General features: G+C 46.4%; 1 protein-coding gene across 3 annotated transcripts in view; it reads right to left on the bottom strand.

Moving 5' to 3' along the window:
- PPP2R5C (protein phosphatase 2 regulatory subunit B'gamma) overlaps positions 1-21898 on the bottom strand; it is a 1141542-nt gene that overhangs the window by 9424 nt on the left and 1110220 nt on the right. For 2 of the 3 annotated variants that reach the window (XM_069208343.1, XM_069208344.1), the window contains one exon: positions 13642-13758. The exons of the other annotated variant lie outside the window; for it this stretch is intronic. In XM_069208343.1, coding sequence (XP_069064444.1) covers positions 13642-13758 — 117 coding nt within the window. The remainder of the gene's footprint in view (positions 1-13641; positions 13759-21898) is intronic. 3 annotated transcript variants of the gene reach the window in all.

Raw genomic sequence — 21898 nt, 5'->3', positions numbered from 1 at the left:
ATTATGCCACCTTAGGAGACCCCTCCAACAAGCACATACACACTGCCTTGCAGCTTGTGTGTGCTGGTGGGAAGAAAAAGACTAAGTTGACATGCCACTCCCCTCAGAGTGCCATACTAACAACCCACTGCCTGTGGCATAGGTAAGTCAGGGTGCACTATACCACAGGTGAGTGCATAGCTGCATGAGCAATACGCCCCTACAGTGTATAAGTCCATTCTTAGACATTGTAAGTGCAATGTAGCCATATTGATTATATGGTCTGGGAGAAGCCATATTTAGTATATGGTCTGGGAGTTTGGCATTACAGACTCCACAGCTCCATAATGGCTTCACTGAATACTGGGAAGTTTGGTATCAAACTTCTCAGCACAATAAACCCATGCTGAGCGCGTGTGGCATTTATTGAAAAATGCACGCAGAGGGCATGCTAGAGATGCCCCCTGTATGTTAGCCAAACTGCTAGTGTAGGACTGACCGGTCTGTGCCAGCCTGCCACTTTCAGACAAGGTTCTGATCCCATGGGGTGAGTGGCCTTGTGCCCTCTGTGGTCAGAAGCAAAACCTGCCAAGGGTGGAGGTGCTTCACACCTCTCCCCTACAGGAACTGGCGGTGAACCTCAAAGGCTCAAGCCTCGGATTACAGAGTCCCAGGGCCCTACAGCTAGTGGAGATGCCGACCCCCGGACAAAGCCCCATTTTTGGCGGCAAGTCAGGTGGGAAAATTAGGGGAAACAGGTGTCGCATAGGTTCTCATTATCCTAATGAGACTACTGGATTTAGGCGGCAGAATCGCCTGTACTGCGGGGACTGAGTCTGATCCCGCACCATGTGACACCTGTCGGCCTAATCAGGGTTTTGTTCCGGCTACCCATCAGTGCTTCAGCTCCACCCAAGAACAGGGATGATTGGGGCAAATGGGCGCATGACATACATGACTCCTCAGGGGAATTGTGGTCACTCAGATCTCATCTGTTTCTCTCAGTTACATTTGTCTCACGTATGCAAGGACAGTCAGAGGCAGAGTAAAGTTCAGTAAGGTTTTATTGAAGTAACCGCATCTTAGATAATAAAGCATGTATTGCAATAACTAGGACAAAGCACAATAAGATTAGAATTGTGACGAGGGTAAAACACAAGAATAAGGCTACCATACTGTCATTAAGGTTTGTAGAAATAGTTCCTACCTAAGCTATGTTACAGCACAGCATGTTAAGCTCTAAGTATGCCTTTCAGGTTCCCCCTGGGAAGATGACATCCCTCATACCTGAGCAAGAGGCCTGTAGTCTACATAAGCAGCTGCAGCGAAGCAATCAGCATACATTTGTGGTCATCTGGCTGGAATCTCCCTCTAACGTACATGGGCCAAAGTAGTGTTTTTATAATAAAACATCTGATGTTCCAAGAAAGGATCCCCACGTAAGAGTGTGTATGTTTCTGTGAACATTGCAGACAAAGCGTACCACTTTTGCAGGCAACGTATCTTACTGCAGCCTTGAGAAAAGCACAGAGTGAAAGAAATGTCTCGTTTACGAACGCAGTGCTGAACTAAGCGAGGAACAGCTAGATAGAGAAAATAAAACAAGACCGCAAATGTGGCTAAATATTAAAATAATATAACAAAGCTAAAATAAAATCTATCTAGTTTAAAGGCCTAGTTTGCTAAAATAACGTGTATAAAACTACAGCTAAAATGGCTACACAACACCCTCCCCTTGCCGGTTCAAAGCCTAACTTAAAATACTTGAAATATAAAAGCTACTAAAAGTTATCTTGAAGCATATATTATATTATATTATAATATATATATATATATATATATATATATATATATATATATATATATATATATATATATGAATGCAGGATAATTTAAGATAAGAAATCTTCCACTTTGGCAGGTGGTAAAGTAGGAAGTTCTTTGCCAAGTAAAACCAAGGAGCATTTGTGTGCCCAACAGTGAGTTTAGAGCGGCATGATCCACAAGGGGCAACTCAAAAAGCTTCCCGTAGCAAACACACCCTTTCCGTGTATGTCTGGTAATGAGCCCTTGGTGACAACATCAACAGATCAAATGAAAGCAAGCGCTGCATAGAAAGACAAACTTTCAGTGCACATTCAAAAGGGCACCAAAGACACAAAAACACAGGCTGTACACAATGCAAAACCGGTCTGAATGACAGAGACCAGTCCCGCTCCTATCGCTCCAGGAGTGGTGCTCCAAAGTACTGCATCATGTGTTCACGACACAGCTGTGCTGGTGGAAGCGCTTTCAGTCCTCCTTGTTGTAACAGGACAGCCATTGCGCAGAAAAAGTAGCAATAGCAAAATGCCACCTATTACAGCCAAAGTTACTGGAAATCCCACGAAAATACTGGAAAATATTGAGTGTATGGCTGAAGGTATTAAGCCAAATATAGAAGAAAATGAATTAACGAAACCAGAACAGCCTTAAAAAAATTTGCGATTCCAGTAGTACTGGACGCGTTAAATATCCGACCCACGAATTCACTTAAGTGTCTCGTAAAGTTAGTACTTAAAAGGAACTGTATCTCTACGGATGACCTTGCAACCTGAAGCACATAGGTCTCGTGTGCAGATGTAAGCACCACATTTTTTTTTAAATTAATAAAGCCTGGAGTCTGCTCAACTTGTCAAAATTCACATTTGAAGTAGCGATATGGGGCCAAATCTCAGCTACTTCCCTCTGTCGTGTAGGAGGAAAAAGTACATTCCCGCAGCATGTAACAATTTTGGAGACCGAAACGACAAACTATTCCAGCTCGCATCCCACAACAGCTCTTACTATATAAGGAGCACATAGCTGCCATTCGAGAGCACCTGGAATGCAGGTCTAATCGAGGGGACTGAGACTTCCTTCCGATAACAAGCCAAGTTTGCTGCCGAAGCGTTACAAGCCCCATGCAAGGACAGCTGTTTAGAAACCATTGAATGTCTGACAGAAGTCTTGCATTCACTACCACTAAGAAAGACCACCTTAATGCCACTGAGATATTTGCACTTGAAGGGCAGCTCCCACACCTTGTGTATGTAACTATCTCCTAGCCTTTCATATCTGCCCACTGGAATGTGTTTTAAGCAGGATGTGAATTGAAGTATTGAAATAGGCAGATTAATGACCCAGTGCATTAACCACTCAGCAGATGGTATTTCAGCCACAGAGAAGGGCAACTTTTCTAATTTCTCAATATTTAACATGACATAGGTCGCTTCCTTCTTAGCCATTAGTTGTTTTTGTGTTAAACGTAGAAAATATGTCCCTCGTGTTAACGTGTTGCCAGGGAATGTGACCTGCTTTCAGTGTTTGTAGTGTCCAACCTAACTGCATAATGGATCTTAGTTGACTCTGTCCATGGTGTAAAGAGGACATGTCGCTCTATACTATGTCTTTTGCAGAAGAAACAATGTTATTTAAGGTGCATATTTGGTCGGACTCGATTCTATTATCTACAACAGTTAATGCCTTCTGTAACTTTCCCTGATCTATTTGCCTTAACCGGGCAGCAGCTTCTTGTTGGGAAAGCTTCCAAATTTAATTATAGACTGCATATAAGAAGCACTTTCTATACTGTTTCCAGGAAATCCTGTAAATCAGTATTATTAGACAGGAGACTGAGTTGAACTTCAACAGCATCTAGTGAGGAACTCTTCAACCACTACTGACAGTTTCCCTACACTGTATGTCGTTACTATACCTGCTTGTTCAGATGACACACAGCGAGGGTCAAGCCTACTTGTTTTAAAACCCCCGTGGAGTTTACAAAACGTTTATGACACCCATTTGTATCTATTGGCCACAATAACCACCCACTAGGACGTGAAAGTGAAGCATTAAAATACAATTTACTTACCTTTGGTAAAGAAATATCTGGTAGAGACATATTCTAGTTGTAGATTCCTTGCCTTTGAATTTCCCCAGGTGTCAGACTGGATCTGGAGATTTTTCTTCAAGCAGTACCTCTGTGCGCCGTCAGGTGGCGTCGGTCGACGTCGTCGTGATGACGGCGCGGTCATATATTGGCACCACCCAGGCGCGTTGACAGCAGTTTCTTTTCACGACTTTCCACGCCAGTAGCGTGGAGCCATGAAGAACACCGAGTGGTGCGCTGTAGGAAGTTGACTCTGTATGTACTATTTCAAAGTAAGAAAGAGCATGCACAGAGTCCAAGGGTTCCCCTGAGAGGTAAGATAGTGGCAAAAAGAGATAATTCTAATGCTCTATTTTGTGGTAGTGTGGTCGAGCAGTAGGCTTATCAGAGGGTAGTGTTAAGCATTTGTTGTACACACACAGGCACTAAGGGGGTTATTCTAACTTTGGAGGAGGTGTTAATCCGTCCCAAAAGTGACGGAAAAGTGACGGATTTACCACCAGCCGTATTACGAGTCCATTATATCCTATGGAACTCGTAATACGGCTGGTGGTATATCAGTCACTTTACCGTCACTTTTGGGACGGATTAACACTCCTCCAAAGTTAGAATAACCCCCTAAATGAGGAACACACACTCAAAGACAATTCCAGGCCAATAGGTTTTTGTATAGAAAAATATTTTCTTAGTTTATTTTAAGAACCACAGGTTCAAGATTTACAATCAATACTTCAAATGAAAGGTACTTCAGTTAGGTATCATAGGAACTTTGAATCAGCAAAACAGCATGTACAGTTTTGGCAAAAATGGCAATAGGCTATTTTAAAACTAGACACTTAGTGCAATTTTCAACAGGTCCTGGGGGAGGTAAGTATTTGTTAGTTTTGCAGTAAACCACCTACAGGGTTCAAAGTTGGGTCCAAGGTAGCCCACCGTTCGGGGTTCAGGGCAACCCCAAAGTTACCACACCAGCAGGTCAGGGCCGGTCAGGTGCAGAGGTCAAAGTGGTGCCCAAAAAGCATAGGCTTCAATGGAGAAGAGGGTGCCCCAGTTCCAGTCTGCCAGCAGGTAGGTACCCGCGTCTTTGGAGGGCAGACCAGGGGGGTTTTGTAGGGCACTGGGGGGGGGGGGGGGGGGGAGGCGAGTCAGCACAAAAAGTACACCCTCAGCGGCACGGGGGCGGCCGGGTGCAGAGTGCAAACAGGCGTCGGATTTGCAATGGAGTTCAATGGGAGACCCAGAGGTCTCTTCAGCGAAGCAGGCAGGCAAGGGGGTGGGGGGCTCATCGGGGTAGCCACCACCTGGGCAAGAGAGAGGGCCACCTGGGGGTTGCTTCTGCACTGGAGGTCGGATCCTTCAGGTCCTGGGGGCTGCGGGTGCAGTGTCTTTACCAGGCGTCTGGTTCTTAGAAGCAGGCAGTCGCGGTCAGGGGGAGCCTCTGGATTCCCTCTGCAGGCGTCGCTGGGGGGACTCAGGGGGGTCAACTCTGGCCACTCACGGGCTCGCAGTCACCGGGGAGTCCTCCCTGTAGTCTTGTTTCTCCGCAGGTCGAGCTAGGGGCGTCGGGTGCAGAGTGGAAAGTCTCACGCTTCCGGCGGAAAACGTGCAGTCCTTAAAAAGTGGTTTCTTTGTTGCAAAGTTGTTTCTTCTTTCGAGCAGAGCCGCTGTCCTCAGGAGTTCTTGGTCCTTTTAGATGCAGGGTAGTCCTCTGAGGCTTAAGAGGTCGCTGGACCCTGGGGAACGCGTTGCTGGTGCAGTTTGTCTTGAAGTGGGGAGACAGGCCGGTAGGGCTGGGGCCAAAGCAGTTGGTGTCTCCGTCTTCTCTGCAGGGCTTTCAGGTCAGCAGTCCTTCGTTTTCAGGTTGCAGGAACCTCTCTTGCTTGGTTCTGGGGGCCCCTAAATACTCAATTTAGGGGTGTGTTTAGGTCTGGGGGGTTAGTAACCAATGGCTACTAGCCCTGAGGGTGGCTACACCCTCTTTGTGCCTCCTCCCTGAGGGGAGGGGGGCACATCCCTAATCCTATTGGGGGAATCCTCCATCTGCAAGATGGAGGATTTCTAAAAGTCAGAGTCACCTCAGCTCAGGACTCCTTAGGGGTTGTCCTGACTGGCCAGTGACGACTCCTTGTTTTACTCATTATCTCCTCCGGCTTTTCCGCCAAAAGTGGGGCCATGGCCGGAGGGGGCGGGCATCTCCACTAGCTGGAGTGCCCTGGGGCGCTGTAAAAAAGGGGGTGAGCCTTTGAGGCTCACCGCCAGGTGATACAGTTCCTGCAGGGGGAGGTGAGAAGCACCTCCACCCAGCACAGGCTCTGTTACTAGCCACAGAGTGACAAAGGCCATGATCTTAGACATGTTACATGGCCATATTCGGAGTGACCATTGTGAAGCTACATATAGGTAGTGACCTATATCTAGTGCACACGTGTAATGGTGTCCCAAAGTCCGGTGAACGTGCCCTGAACTATGTGGGGGCACCTTGGCTAGTGCCAGGGTGGCCTCACACTTAATAACTTTGCACCTAACCTTCACCAACTGAGGGTTAGACATATAGGTGACTTATAAGTTACTTATGTGCAGTGAAAAATGGCTGTGAAATAACATGGACGTTATTTCACTCAGGCTGCAGTGGCAGTCCTGTGTAAGAATTGTCTGAGCTCCCTATGGGTGGCAAAAAAAATGCTGCAGCCCATAGGGATCTCCTGGAACCCCAATACCCTGGGTACCTAGGTACCATATACTAGGGAATTATAAGGGTGTTCCAGTGTGCCAATCAGAATTGGTAAAAATTGTCACTAGCCTGCAGTGACAATCGTAAAGGCAGAGAGAGCATAAGCACTGAGGTTCTGATTAGCAGAGCCCCAGTGACACAGTTAGGCACCACACAGGGAACAAATTCAGGCCACAACTATGAGCACTGGGGTCCTGGCTAGCAGGATCCCAGTGAGACAGGCAAAAACAAACTGACACACAAGTAAAAAATGAGGGTAACATGCCAAGCAAGATGGTACTTTCCTACACTTCCCCAACCAGAACTCACAGTAGTAGCAGATGTGTCCCTCTTGGGATGGGGCGGCCACATGGGATAAGTGTAGATCAGAGGCATCTGGTCTCCGGCGGAGTCTGGATTTCACATCAACCTTTTGCCGCTTCGGGCGATCTGACTTGCATTGAAAGCATTCCTTCCCTCTCTCAATGGGAAAATGGTGCAGGTGTTCACTGACAACACTGCCATCTTATACTACAACAAGCAGGACGGAGTGGGGGCTTGGACCCTTTGTCAAGAGGACCCTTACCTCTGGACATGGCTGGAACGCCAGCGCATTTCCCTGGTGGTACAACATCTGGCGGGCTCTCTAAACATCAGAGCAGGCAAACTCAGCAGCCGATGCATAGTCGATCATGAATGCCGTCTCCATCTGGAGGTGGGGCAAGGTCTCTTTTCAGCAGTGGGGAGAGCCTTGGTTATATCTGTTTGCCTCCGCAGAGGATGCCCAAATACCACTTCTGCCAAGAGTTCTGAAGAAGATCAATCAAGACCGAGCACTAGTAATCCTGATGGCTAAGGACTGGATACAGAGTCTGGTATCCCGAGCTACTGAGCATGGCAATCAATGCTCCGATCAGACTACCCCTTTGGAAGGATCTTCTGTCACAGTAGCAGGAAATGGTCATCCAACCGAACCTGTCCAGTCTCTGCCTCCTTCCATGGAGATTGAGCGGCGACAGTTGACTGCTTCTGACCTTCTGCCCGAAGTCTGTAATGTCATCTTGGCAGCCAGGTGTCCCTCCACCAAAATGGTATACGCCTGTCATTGGCAGAAATTTCTGGCATGCTGTATCAACAAATCTGTTGATTCCCTCTCTGCACCCCTCTCAGAGGTTCTTCTCTTTAATCTCTCTTGCCCAGCAGGGTTCTGCTATGGGCACCCGCAAGGGATATTGCCATCGCAGCCTTTTTAAGGCTACCAGACCAACCTTCTCATTCAAATCTCCCATAAAGGCCTCACACACGTTTCCTCCTATTCTGTTCATAATGCCCTGGTGTGATTTGAACTCAATCCTCACATACCTCATGTGTGCTCCTTTCAAGCCGCTCCACAATTGTCCTCTACGGCTCTTGACCCTTAAAACTGTCTTCTTTATTTTCATCACCTCTGCTTGCAGAGTGAGTGAGCTTCAGTCTCTCTCTTCGAAGCCACCATTCCTAGCCATTCATCCTAACAAGATGGTGCTTCGTACCAGTGCTTCCTTCCTTCCCAAAGTGGTGACACCTTTTCATGTAGGCCTATCATCTGGCCTACTTTTTACGCACCCCCACATCCCTGTCCTGAGGAGGAGACTCCACCTTGTGGATCAAAAAAGAGCAGTTGCGTTCTACCTAAATTGTACCAAATATTTTGGGGTGGACAATCAACTCTTTGTGGGTTATGTGGGTGCAAAGAAAGGAAGGGTGGTGCAGAAGAGAACCCCGCATCAAGATGTGCTACTATGGGAAGCTGGCTTTGTGTATGCTATATCAAAGTGAGATATAGTGTGCAGAGAGTCTAGGGGTTCCCAAGAGGCTTAACAGAGGCTAAAGTAAATACAACTAATGCTCTCTTTGTGGTAGTGTGGTTGAGCAGTTAGAGGGTAGTACAAAGCATTTGTTGTACACACACAGAAAATAGGGGAAGCACACACTCAATGACTTAACTCCAGACCAATAGTTTTTTTATTGCAAAAATATATTTTATTAGTTTATTTTTAAGAACCACAAAATTCAAGTTGCAGGTAAGTACCTTAAATGTTTCGTATTTCACAAAAGTATCAACATTACTTTGTTTGAAATAGGTGAGTAATACCGTTTTTTAATTATTGGCAAAAATCTATTTTCAAAATGGACACCATGCATTTATCAAACAGATCCTGGAGGAAGAAAAGTTAGATCAGTTTACAGGTAAGTACATCACTTACAGTCTCAATCTCTGGGTTTTAGGAAGTCCATTGGTTGGGGTTCAAGTTAACCCCAAACACCCACCACCAGCAACACGGGCCGGCAGGGTGAGGAGATCAAAGTTGAGCAATTTTGATATGGGCACCTATGGAGACAGGGAGTACTTGGAATCCGGTCAGCCAGTAGGTAAGTACCAGTGACACGGAGGGCAGACCAGGGGGGGGATCAGAAGAACACTGGAGGGGCCACAAGTAGGCACCAAACACACCCTCAGCGGTACAGGGGCAGCCTGGAGCAGTGTGCAAACAGGACATCGGGTTTCCAATGTTGGTCTATGGGGAGACCCTGGGCGTCACTCAGCGGCTGCAGGCAGGGTTCAGGGGGGTGTCTCGGGCACACCACCGGTCAGACAGGGAGAAGGGCCGTCTGCTGAACGATGAGGCACCGGAGGTCGGTTTCTCCAAGGCCTGGAGGCTGTGTGTGCAGTGTGTCCTTAGGCGTCGGATATCTTCGTCCAGAGCTCGCGGTCAGGGGGGTCCTCAGGACTTCCTCTGTAGGTGTCGTCATGGAGGGATGAAGAGGTCAACCCAGGATGGGCACTTGCTCGCAATCGCCTGGGGACCCTCTCTTGTTGGGTAGACCATCTGGACACAAGCGTCAGGTGCACAGGGGTCAAGACTCACGCATCTGGAGTGAGGTGAGAGTTCTTAGTTGTAGGTTTCTTCAGATAGAACGGCTGTCCTCTGGAGTTCTTGGTCCTTTGGGTTGCAGTGCAGTCCTCTGGAATTGGCTGAGGTCGCTGGGCCCGCTGGACGCGTCACTGGTCTTTTTGCAGGTTCTTTGAAGCAGGAGACAGGCTGGTAGGGCTGAGGCCAAAGCAGTTGTGTTCTTCCTTCTTCTCTGCTGGGGGTTTCAGCTTAGCAGTCCTGCTTGCAGGTCACCAGGAATCTGGTGAGCTTGGTTCAGGGAGGCCCTTAAATCCTAGATGTAGGGGCATTTTAGGGGTCAGAAGCAGTAGCCAAATTGCTACTGTCCCTTAGGGTGGCTACACCCTCCTTGTGCACAATCCCTTTGGGGAGGGGGGCACATTCTTATCGGTCCCTGTCCTCCAAACCAAGATGGAGGATTCTGCAAGGAGGGGGTCAACTCAGCCTTGGACACCCTAGGGGTGGTCCTGGCTGGGGGTGGTTACTCCTCCCTGTTTTCCCTAATTTTCCCATTAGACTTGCCGCAAAAAGTGGGGCTTTGTCAGAGGGGCAGGCATCTCCACTAGTTGGAGTGCCCTGGGGGACTGTAACCCGAGGCTTGAGCCTTTGATGCCTCCACCCAGGACAGGCTTTGTGTCTGACCCCAGAGTGCACAAAGGCACTCTCCCCATGTGGTCAGAAACTCGTCTGGAAGTGGCAGGCTGGCAAAGACCAGTCAGTCCTACACTAGCAGTTGGGCTAACATACAGGGGGCATCTCTAAGATGCCCTCTGTGTGCATTTTTCAATAAATCCCACACTGGCATCAGTGTGGGTTTACTGTGCTGACACATTTGATACTAAACTTTTGACAAACTCCCAGACCATATACTTAATATGGCTACACTGCACTTACAATGTCTAAGAATGAACTTAGACAGTGTAGGGGTATATTGCTCATGCAGCTATGCCCTCACCTGTGGTATAGGTAAAGTGCACCCTGTCTTAGGGCTGTAAGGCCTTCTAGAGGGGTGATTACCTATTCCACAGGCAGTGGTTTGTGGGCATGGCACCCTGAGAGGGGTGCCATGTTGACTGTCTTTTTCTCCCCATCAACACACACAAGCTGCAAAGCACTATCCTAAAGCGACACTTTAGCAAAAAAAGCAACCCCAAGGGTTTGTGCGCTCATTCAACCAGAGTAACTGTTGCTACCACAGCGTTATTACACAGAGTTCCAGTCCTGGATATCTGCCAGGCAGCAACGTGGGCGTCTTTGCATACGTTCACCTAGCAGACTGTCTGGACAGCCATGTCCACAGAGATGGCGACTTTGGCCTTTCAATCCTGCAGGACTTCGTGGTGTGATCTTGATTTGCAGCCTACCACCGGGGATGGTATTGCTCGGGCATCTATTCTGAGGTAAGGAATCTGCAACTAGAAGTCTCTATCAGATGTACAAACTACTTACCTTCAGTAACGATATATCTGGTAGAGACATATTTTAGTTGCGATTCCTTACTGACCCACCCATCCTCCCCGCACTGCAAATTGATTTCTAGGGACAGGAACTTCCTTTTAATGCCCTAGTTTTGACACACCATTCGTAATCTTCTTCGTGGCTCTGTGCTACTGGCGTGGGAAGTTATGAAAAGAATTTGAAGTCAGCAGGTCAGGGTGGCACCTGTATATAACCGCAACATCATGGCGACCACAATGCCAACAACGCCTGTGGAGTCGACCGACGCCACCTAACAGTGCGCAGGTGTACTGCTTGAAGAAAAATCTCTGAATCCAGTCTGATGCCTGAGGGAAATTCAAAGGTAAGGAATCTGCAACTAGAATAAATCTCCACCAGATACATCATTACCAAAGGTAAGTAACTTGTACATTAGGCTTATCAAGGAGTCGTGTTAAGCACTTGTACAGAGGCAATAAACGAGACACACTCAAAGAATAAATTCGAGGCCAATTTAGAAAAATAGCAGTTGCTTTTATATATGCTTCAAACCAAAAAACTTTGTTATATAGTAAGCAGTTTTTAAATTAAAAATACTTTGCTATTTAAAAAAGCGACACACTCCAATTTTCAGAGTCTCCAATGTTAACATATGGGAGGAAAACAAGAATGCAAACATACATCCTCAGAGACACAGGCGCGGCAGGGTGCAGAGTGCCAACACAGCATCCGGCGCCCAATGCTATCCAATGGAGACAGGGGATATCCGCTGAAGCACCGCTTACAGGTGAGTAAAGCACAGTCACTGGTCGATCTCCTGGAGCTGAGGACAAGGACCAAGAACTCCTGAGAACAGCAGCCCTTTGCAGAAGAAACCCTCCAAAAGAACTCCAGAACTACCCCGGATCTGCAAGTCCTTCCCATCTTGCACCCGACGCCCAGAGCCCGTGTCCAGGTGGCCCACAGCAGGCCCCCAGGCGATTCTGACCTTGTGTCCACTCTGGCTTGACACCTCCTGGTCCACAGGACGATGCCTGCAGCCTAAATCCGGAGGACCCCGATGACAGCGAGAAAACCGGACGAAGATTCCCGACACCTAATAGTACCCCTGCACCTGCAGCCCCCTGGCCTTGGGAAATCCAACCACCAGTCCAGCAGCGTTCGGCAGATGGCCCTCCCCCTTGTCCAGCCTGTGGTTTCCCAGATCCAGCCTGCAGCATCTTTGTAGCCCCCAGGGACCCCCTATTGAAAAGCATTGGGAGCCCGATGCTGTATTTGCACCCTGCACCTGGGCACCCCTGTGCCGCTGAGGGTGTGTGTTTGGTGCTGCCCTGTAACCCCTGGGTGCTCACCTAAACCCCCCAGGTCTGCAGTCCGAAGTCACAGGCATTTACCTGCCAGCAGATCTGTTTCCGAGTGCCCCAGTCTCCATGTGACCCCTCTCTAAATATAACTTCAACTTTGACCTCTGCACGCGGCTGGCCCGTGTTGCTGGTGGATTAAGTTTGGGGTCATCCTGACCCCCGACCAGTGGACATCCTAACCCCTGGAAACTGGAACTGTAAGTGGAGTACTTACCTTAAAACTGCACCAACACTTTCCCCCCCAGTACTATTCTGAAAATTGTACTGTCAACTTTTAAAAGTGGTGTTTGTAAACCGTTTTCTTTTGCCAAATCTAAACAAAGTGCTATTAATACATATGTTTGATACGTACCTGCAAATATACTTACCTGCAACAAGATCCATTTGGTTCTAGAAATAAACAAAATATATTTTTTCCAATACAAAACACAGGTCTGGAGTGTGTGCCTCATTTCTTGACTGTGTGTGTGTACAACAAATGCTTTGCACTACCCTCCAATAAGCCTAACAGCTCGACCACACTACCATAAAAGAAAGCATTAGTATTTTCGACTTTAGCCTCTGTTGAGCATCTAGGGAACCGCTGGACTCTGTGCACAGTATATCTCACTTTGATATACTATATAAAGAGCCAGCTTCCGACAGTCAGTCTTTGAGTAAGCCCGCCTTTGGATGCATCAGTACATATTTAGGGCAGGACTTTGAGTTAGGTTTGGTGCTGAGGCAATAAAGGCAGATGTTATGTGGGTCTGTGAGTGACATTTGTTTCCTTCAAGTACGGCATGGCTTAAACCCAGCCATTTTGAGGGAGACAACTCTGCACACTTTCTGGTAAATCCTTTGAAGAATTCTATTAAAATTTGAAAAAAGATGGGAGTGATGCTCTCCATCCTGGTCTAAGAGCAGTAAAAGAAGAACCCATGTTAACACACAGTGGTGGCACCTACATACAGCTCCACCTTGTGATGTCCAGAGATAGGATGCAGTCATATTGGTGGCTGATTGCGCCACCTACTGGCTTATGGGAATTAGTGCAGTTTTCTGGATTAAAAAGATGAGGTAACCTGCAGTTAGAAGTAACCATCAAAACTAATGAACTTAAAATTTTACACAACCAACCATATAAAAGAAATTCCTGGAACTGTTTTCATAGAAGATGACAGGCCTGCTTACCATATATTTCTCATTACTTTCTGGGCAACATGAAAGAAACACTTTTTAAATTAAAAAATAATAACTATTTTAAACAACAAAAGCAGTACATTTAAAACCCATAATGGACGCCAACAACAGAAAGCATAGATTTACCTGAGAAGCCTCTTCTTTCACAATCTTTTTCAGCATCTGAACATCTTCAATTAAGGGACCATCTGTTTCCATTGCAACTGGACTATTGAAAGTACTGTTGTCAGAACACGCAGTGTACTAAAAAGGAAATTGTTTAAGGTGTCATCTATGGTAATATAGCTATTATACCACAAAACTCAAATAAAACACTAGCTTTTTATTAGTTGAATGAAAGCATGAGAAGGGATAGCTTCAACATTATGGTGACACTTCTTGTCTAGAGCATCTAATTCTAAAAATACAAGTACGAAGTCACCCAATGCTGAAACTGGAAGTATGTCACACAAGGACACAGCAGATGCCCAGCCAGTGATTAATCTGACCCAGCTGTTGCAGATGGGGCCCATGGGCAATCATTTTGGGGGACCAGCATGCTTTTTTCCTCATCACAGCTTCTCAGTGACTTCGGGGACTCCTCTGCAGGTCCTGGGCTCCGCAGCTGGACTTCATCCATCACTGTCAAACAGATTTTCACCTACAGAAGGATGTGCACTGCTTCCTGCCCCACCTGGACACTCCTGCGTGGACTGGACTCTGTCCCCTTCTTTTGCAGGTCCTCTTCACCCAGAGCCATTGCTGGGTTCCACTGGCCTGGTCCTGCTTTTGCAATATTCCATTTATGAGTCCTCATGTTAACCTATGGGATGGCAGGTAACATACCACTCCTCGTCGCTGGCGTTCTTCTAGGTACTTACCCTTTGGGGTTCCATACTCTCCCAGCGCTTGGCTAACTACTCTATAACCTCTGGAGAGGGACGTATTCTTGCATTCTGCTTTTGTAGTATATTTTTCTGCACCCCCACCCCCATTGGGCCCTTGCTATTTTCTAATTCTTACTTGTGTATATTTTATGCATACTTATCTCCAGAAGGGGGTTTACCTATGGTTGTAGGAAGCTGTGTGGGAAGCACCTATGGTGTTATCACCTTAAATCAGGTCCAGGGATCCCCTATTAGTGAGGTGTAGGCAGTGTCTAGGAAGCCAGGGCTCTCTAGAGGTAGCTGTGGATGAGCAACCAAGGCTTATCTAGGAGACATGCAAAGCTCATGCAATACCCCCAGCACTTACACACATGAAAGAAAACACTGAGTTGTACCAAAATAAAGGTACTTTATTTTTGGAACAAATCACCACAAAATACTAGAAGGGTAACCCACCATTAGGAGGTAAGTAATACACTAAATATATACACTAGCAATCAGAAATAGGCATAGAAAAGGTTAGAAAACAGTGCAAACAGCAATAACCAATAGTGACCGTAGGGGGACCACAAACCATATACTAAAAAAAAATATGTAAATAAGGTACCCCCACCTAGGTACGTGAAATGTATAGAGGGGAGCTGGGAGTACCAGAAAACCACAGAGTTAAGTAACAAAGTAATCCCCCCCCCCCCCCCCCCCACCAGTAATGCTGGAGTAAAACACTGGATTTTTCCACCAAACCACCCAAAAGGAGGAAAATAAATAAATAAATGAAGACACCCAGACAAGACTGCAAGTAAACCAGCTGTGGAGTCCTGAGGAAAGAAGACCTCTGGAGAGAGGGGACCAAGTCCAGGAGTCACAGTGGAGTCCAGGAGGAGTAGGAGCTACTACCCACCTAGCTGTGGATTCAGGATCTGGTCGAAGGTGAAGAAGAACAGGTCAGCACTGCAGTTCTGGACCCGGAGAAGAGCTCCTGATGGATGCAGATGAAGTCCCACACTGGAAGAAAGATTGCAGACGGGTGTTGGTGCAGGAATTCGACCAACAAGCCTTGGCAAAGGCAAACATGCGGTTAGTGGAAAAGAGGTGCTGCCGGGGGACCAGCAAGGCCCAGGAGGACTCAACCCAGGAGGGGGATTCACAGGGGGACCCCCTTAGTGCCACTGAAAGCACACAGGAGCAGAGACAGCACCCACAGGACGGGGCACAGGAGTGGCAGAAGAACCCCACGCAGCACTACAAAAGAGGATCCCACACCACAGGAGAACCAGGCAGGAGGCTGTGCTTCCAGGATGGAGTGCTGGGGCTACATGACACCTGAAGATCCCTTGGAGGAGATGCAAACAAGCCTTGGCAGCTGCAACAGACGCGGAGCATGGGGGTACTGTCCTGCATGGGAAGGCAAAGGGCTTACCTCCACCAAGTTTGGACAGCTGGCAGAGAGACCAAAAGGACTACTCAAGACCACCACCCGTTATGCAGGATCCACACAGCTCAAGATAAGGGGAGATCCACACAGCCCGTCGTCGCTTGTTGAAGGGGCTTATGGTTGCAAGGGTGTGACTCATTCACTTCAAGGGAGATTCCTTCTTCTTCTTGTGCAGGCTGAAGAGTTAGTCTTATGAGGATGCATGGCTGGGGAAATGTTGCAAAGCTGGTAGGAGATGTCGAAACAAAGTGGCAGAAGAGTCTTCTTCGTTGTAGCAGCGTTTGTCAGTTCCAGGAGGGTCCAGTCATGGTTCCAGTGGCCAGAACAGGTTGCAGAAGAGTCCTGCTGGAATCTTGCAAGCCGAATCTGAGGACCTACCCCAGAGGAAGACCCTATATAGCCCAAAGAGGGGCTTGGCCAACTAACCAGGTAACTATCAGATTTGACGTCACCAGCCTAGCCCCTCAGACGCTCCCTGATAACCTTGGAATCAAGATGGCAGAACCCAGGGGCCCTCTTGAGGAGCTCCGAGCCCACCCCTGGAGTGGTGATGGACAGGGTAGTGGTCACTCCCCTTTCCATTGTCCAGGTTTGCACCAGAGTAGGGAATGGGTGTCCCTAAACTGGATTGGACTGGTTTATGCACAGAGGGCACCAAATGTATCCCTTCAAAGCAAAACCAGTGGCTGGGGGAGGCTACCCCTCTCAAGTCAGTCACACCTATTTCTGAAAAAGGAGCAGGTGTTACCTCCCTCTCCCAAAGGAAATCCTTTGTTCTTCCTTCCTGGGCTTGATCAGATCAAGCAGCAGGAGGACAGAAACCTGTCTGAGGGGTGGCAGCAGCTGGGCTGCTCAGAAAACCCTGTAAGACTGGTGGTAGCAATGATGGGGGTCTTCTAAGAAGCCCCCAGAGTGCATGGAATCATACTTCCAATACTTGCAACAGTATTGGGGTATGATTCCAGCATGTTTGATACCAATCGGGTATGATTCTAACATGTTTGATACCGAACATGCCCAGGTTGGGAGTTACCATTATGTAGCTGGACATAGGTAGACATATGTCGATTACACGTGTAAAATGGCATCCCCGCACTCACGAAGTCCAAGAAAATAAAACTGGGGGTTTGTTGGGGTACCTCTGCTAGTACAGGGGTGGCCTCACACACACAGGTACCTGCATCCTGCCCTCTGGGCCGAGTGGGCCTACTCTAGGGGTGATTTACAGGGACCTGGTGCAGTGACCTGTAACAAAGACGAGTGCATGCACCCAGTTCACGCAGACTGCAATGGCAGGCCCATAGGTATCCCCTGAAACCCCAATGCCTGGATACCTAGGGGACCAGTATGCCAATTTTGCAGATGAAAAGTTACCAGCAACCAAATTTAGAGGAGAGAGCATGATCACTGGGGTCCTGGTCAGCAGGATCCCAGTGAACACAGTCAAACACACCGACAAACAGGCCAAAAGTGGGGGTAACCAAGCTAGAAAGAGGCTACTTTCCTACATGCACCCACAAACTGCAATGGCTTGTTAGTTGTCCACCACCCACCCCGTTCCTTTGAGGTCTCTGGGACATCAAAGACCTCATTATCTGCTTGTAATTACATGTTAACTGCAAGCGATTAACCTTCAAAATTAAGCGCTCTGCCTTTGGGAAGGGGTCCGGAATGTCAGCTGGTGTTATTACCAGATGAGCGCTACGATCCATTCAGTGACCTGAGTGGTCCCAGCATTGCCCACTTGCAATCCTCACAGTCGGGGGAAATTGCCCGACATGTTCCTCCCAGAACTACTAATACGTTTTTAAATACCTAAATGCTGAGCTAGAATTATAGTAAAGGCTCTAAAAGGAGCCCAGTTTTCTAATAATGTTCTTTGACCTGATTTAAAATTGCTTATATCGTGATTTACTGACAGGATTTGTGTTGTTTTGGTCTTGTTTCAACCAAATAAATAATCCTTATTTTTCTAACATTGGTGTGGAGTCCTTTTTGTAGTGCTTCAAGTGCATTACTGTGTTTATTTGTTGTACAAAGACTTTACACATTGCCTCTGGGGATAAGCCTGACTGCTCTGTGCCAAGCTGCCAGGGGGTGAGCACAGTTTATCTTAGGTCTGTAACTTACATCATATGATGATGAGGAGGAGGAGGTCTTGGCCATTTTGTCAGCACCTTCTCTATTAGGAGAAACCACATTATCTAAAACCATGTCCCAATTAGGTGTTTGGGATACTTTGGTTGAATTAAAACGAGTACATGTAATAACCATCCTCCACGGGGCTGTATTGACCGAATACTCACGCAACAATGTAGTTCCAAATGGACTTACCGTTACAAATGAACCTCACATTTTTCTAGAGGACCTTGCATTCGGAAAAGATTGGTCTATGATAGCATGGAAATGCATACAAGACTGGCTAGTCTTGATAAACAAAAAAAACAGCAAAAAAAGGTTGTCCGAGGCCCTGTTTATTCAGATAAAAACTAGTGAAAACAATTTAAAATCCGGACTAACCACATTATCCTACAAAAAGAAGTTAGAAGAAACCAATAAAACCATCAATGAATTCAAGGATTATTTTACAGAACAAAAAATCTCAAAGTTTCAAAAAGACTTACACAAATTCTCACATGAGAGTTTATCCCTACAACCAAATATATGGTCCCCAAATCTAATAACTCCTCTGATCTATCACATGGGGGAAACACCAGCTCCAACTCTGACAGTGATTCTTTCCAAGTCATTCGACAAAGACGAGGATGGCGAGGTTCCCAACGGAGTCGCTGGAACCAACCACCAATGGTGGCTCCCTTTCCCCAAATCAACAATCAGAATTGGGGGTGGACCCCACACTTTGGACCAACTTTTCACTTTCAGGCACTTATGTACCCCCCCGCCCCCTGGACATTAACTAACACCCCCCCTTTTTTTTTTTTTTTTAAAGAGGCCAGGGAAGGGGAAGAAGAAGAAAGAAGGGGGTCAGCTGGAAATTAAGTGAAGAGACCCCAGAAACTGAGCTACTGAAAGAAGATGCTCGCCAGCATCAGCAAGATTTGACTGCCAAGGATAGTACTGTCATTAACCTGAGTGACAGGAGGTTAGATTAAGTGAAAACAAGAGCGTTAGATAAGGGGAGCTGGGTTTTGTCCCAACCCCAAAAATAGACATCTTCAATTTAAGAACCAAACTTTGAGTTCTTTCGAAAAGTTCGATTAAGAACTTTCTTTTGGGAACATCCCACCCCTAACACTGAGGTTAACAGGAACACAAGCCTACACCCGAAAACAATAATGTTTTCCCTCAAATAGTCAAATGCCACCATAAGTGTTGGCTTTCGAGAAATCAGTCAGTCGCAAGATTGACAATTTGCAACATATACAAACTCACATATTTCATAACACCAGTACCGAAGAATTAGCAGCTCTACACCATCTTACATCAGACACAACCATTCTAACTAAACCAGCCGACAAGGGTGGAGGTACCGTGATTATACCACAAACAATGCACAAAGATGAGAGCCTGTGCCTATTGGGCAACACAGTATTACAAAAAGCTATCTAAAGATCCCACTCCTGAGATCCAAGAAGAGATTGCTTTCTTGGTTTCCAAAGGTCTGGACAATGAGTGGCTTAACAAATATGAGGCATATTTCCTTATTAAAGCCAATTCCAAATGACCATACTTTTACATCCTTCCCAAGATGCACAAAAAGAAAACCCCTCCCCCCGGTGGACCTATTGTCTTGGGGATTGGGTCAGTTTTAGAACTACTGTCACAATTCTGTGACACTTTTCTACAACCCCTTGTTAAGAAAATACCAACCTACTTACAAGACACCAAAAATGTCCTGAACCTGCTTAAAGGGATGCACTTTGATAAGAAAACTGAACTATTGATCACTGTGGATGTAGAATCATTGTATACCAACATACCCCAGGAAGTGATCCTAGAGGCCCTCTTCATACAAGAGCCGTTCTTACAGATTAAACAAGAAACTACTGCTGCGCACATACCCACATTTCATCCCGAAGGTCCCTTCGGACTTCCACATCGAGCCCTTAGTTTTTAAAACCTTTTTTCCACATCCATCTACTCCTGCGGAAAGGGCATTATACTCCTTAGACGTTAAGAGATGTGTTCAATTCTACTTCGACAGAACTTAGGGGGTTATTCTAACTTTGGAGGAGTGTTAATCCGTCCCAAAAGTGACGGTAAAGTGACGGATATACCACCAGCCGTATTAAGAGTTCCATAGGATATAATGGACTCGTAATACGGCTGGTGGTAAATCTGTCACTTTTCCGTCACTTTTGGGACGGATTAACACCTCCTCCAAAGTTGGAATAACCCCCTAAGTCCTTTCACCGCTCGAATCAATTGTTCTTAGCTTACAGTGCACCCAGACGAGGCCAACCGCTCTCCAAGCAGAGTATATCCAGATGGATCGCCTCAGCTATTCTATTCTGCCATCAAGCAGCGGGTAAACCTCTGCATTCATCAGTCTGTGCTCATTCTATGTGTGCAGTTTCTTCCTCAGCAGTGCTGTTTGCGGGGGTTTCCCTACAAGACATTTGCAGAGCAGCAACATGGAAGAGCTGTCATACATTTACAAGACATTACTGCTTGGAAGAACTATCTCAAGGAGAGGTAGCAGTGGGCTAAGCAGTCCTCAGGAACCTCTTCAGATGAAGATGAGCCATCTCTTTCATCCCTCCATCCTAGATCAGGTATGCACATTGTTTATGTCTCTTATGTTCGGCTACAGATTCAATGCTTTTCATGTTTTTTTTTTTTTAAAGTGACAGAGAAAAGTGAAGAGAAGTAAAGATGGGGTTGACAGACGGTATTTTTTTTGAAGTATTCATATATATATATATATATATATATATATATATATATATATATATATATTGATTTTATACAGGTATTTTGTGATGTACATGGTTACAATGGTACAATGCGCATAAGTTCTGCTCGCTACTCTGATTCAAGCATGTGAATCTATGAAAGTTCCAATACTGGAGTAAGAAAATTAGTTACTTACCTGTAACTGTAGTTCTCCAGTATTGGAATCTTTCATAGGTTCACCCACCTCCCCGGAGAAACTCACTTTCACCTTCCTCTCTCTTTTTAACACACTTGTGCTTGGAAAATCTGAGGTGCTGGAGCTTCTCTCAGGAGGATTCTAGAGGGTGGTGTCGTCTGATTGGTGGATGCTCAAGTTTGGTCCTTTTCCTAAAAATGACTCTGATAGACTGTTAAATTGAAGAGGCCTAGGGCCCTTTTGTTAATATATTTCAACACTACTTGTGTAATTTGTACCGGGGGCTCCCATCTCGACAAGGGGGAATGATTCAAGCATGTGAATCTATGAAAGTTCCAGTACTGGAGTAATATAAGGCATCTTCAAACATTTTGTTGAGAGGATCAGGTATTGTACAATGCTGCGGACTTCCTCCACCAAAGCGCTCCTCCATTTAGCCACGAAGGGAGGATTTTACTAATTTGTGACAAGTGTACTACCTACTACCTTTCTATGGCATTCGTTCCTTTTGCCATTTGATTTCCTTTGATTCTGCTTTATTTTTCTCAGTGTGTGTGTGACTATAAGGGGCATCACCCCCTCCCCCAGACCAGAGGCCACCTGCCCTTACTGTTTAGGGTAAGAGAAATAGTCCCTTCTTTAAAAAATATTTTGAATAGATGCAGTACATACAATAAATTAATTTCTTTAGGCACCGTGTCCACAACAATGATTAATTGCGTGGTTGTGATACCACATTTGGCATGCGTTATTACACTTTGGGGGCAGTGGTTTGCTGTGGTTTTTTCCACGTATATGTAGCCTTTGTGCATGCTGTGTCTTAATTTTCCTTCCTCGGTTTCTTTCCTTAGGCCTCCCAAATTTGAGTTAATACTCAGGTAGGCCTGGAGTATGTTATGTATAAGCCTTTCACCGTTGCTTTAGGAGAGGCATCCTCTTCACACTATATTTAGGAAGGATCCCAAGCCCTAACGAATGCCCCAGACCAGTAAGGGCTAGATGTGTGGGCAGGAACAGGTTGGCCAGTAG

Source organism: Pleurodeles waltl, chromosome 9 (genome assembly GCF_031143425.1).
Source record: "Pleurodeles waltl isolate 20211129_DDA chromosome 9, aPleWal1.hap1.20221129, whole genome shotgun sequence".
Taxonomy (NCBI): Eukaryota; Metazoa; Chordata; class Amphibia; order Caudata; family Salamandridae; genus Pleurodeles; species Pleurodeles waltl.
The sequence above is the reverse complement of the archived record's forward strand: the minus strand, read 5'-3'. Positions and strand labels throughout refer to the sequence as shown.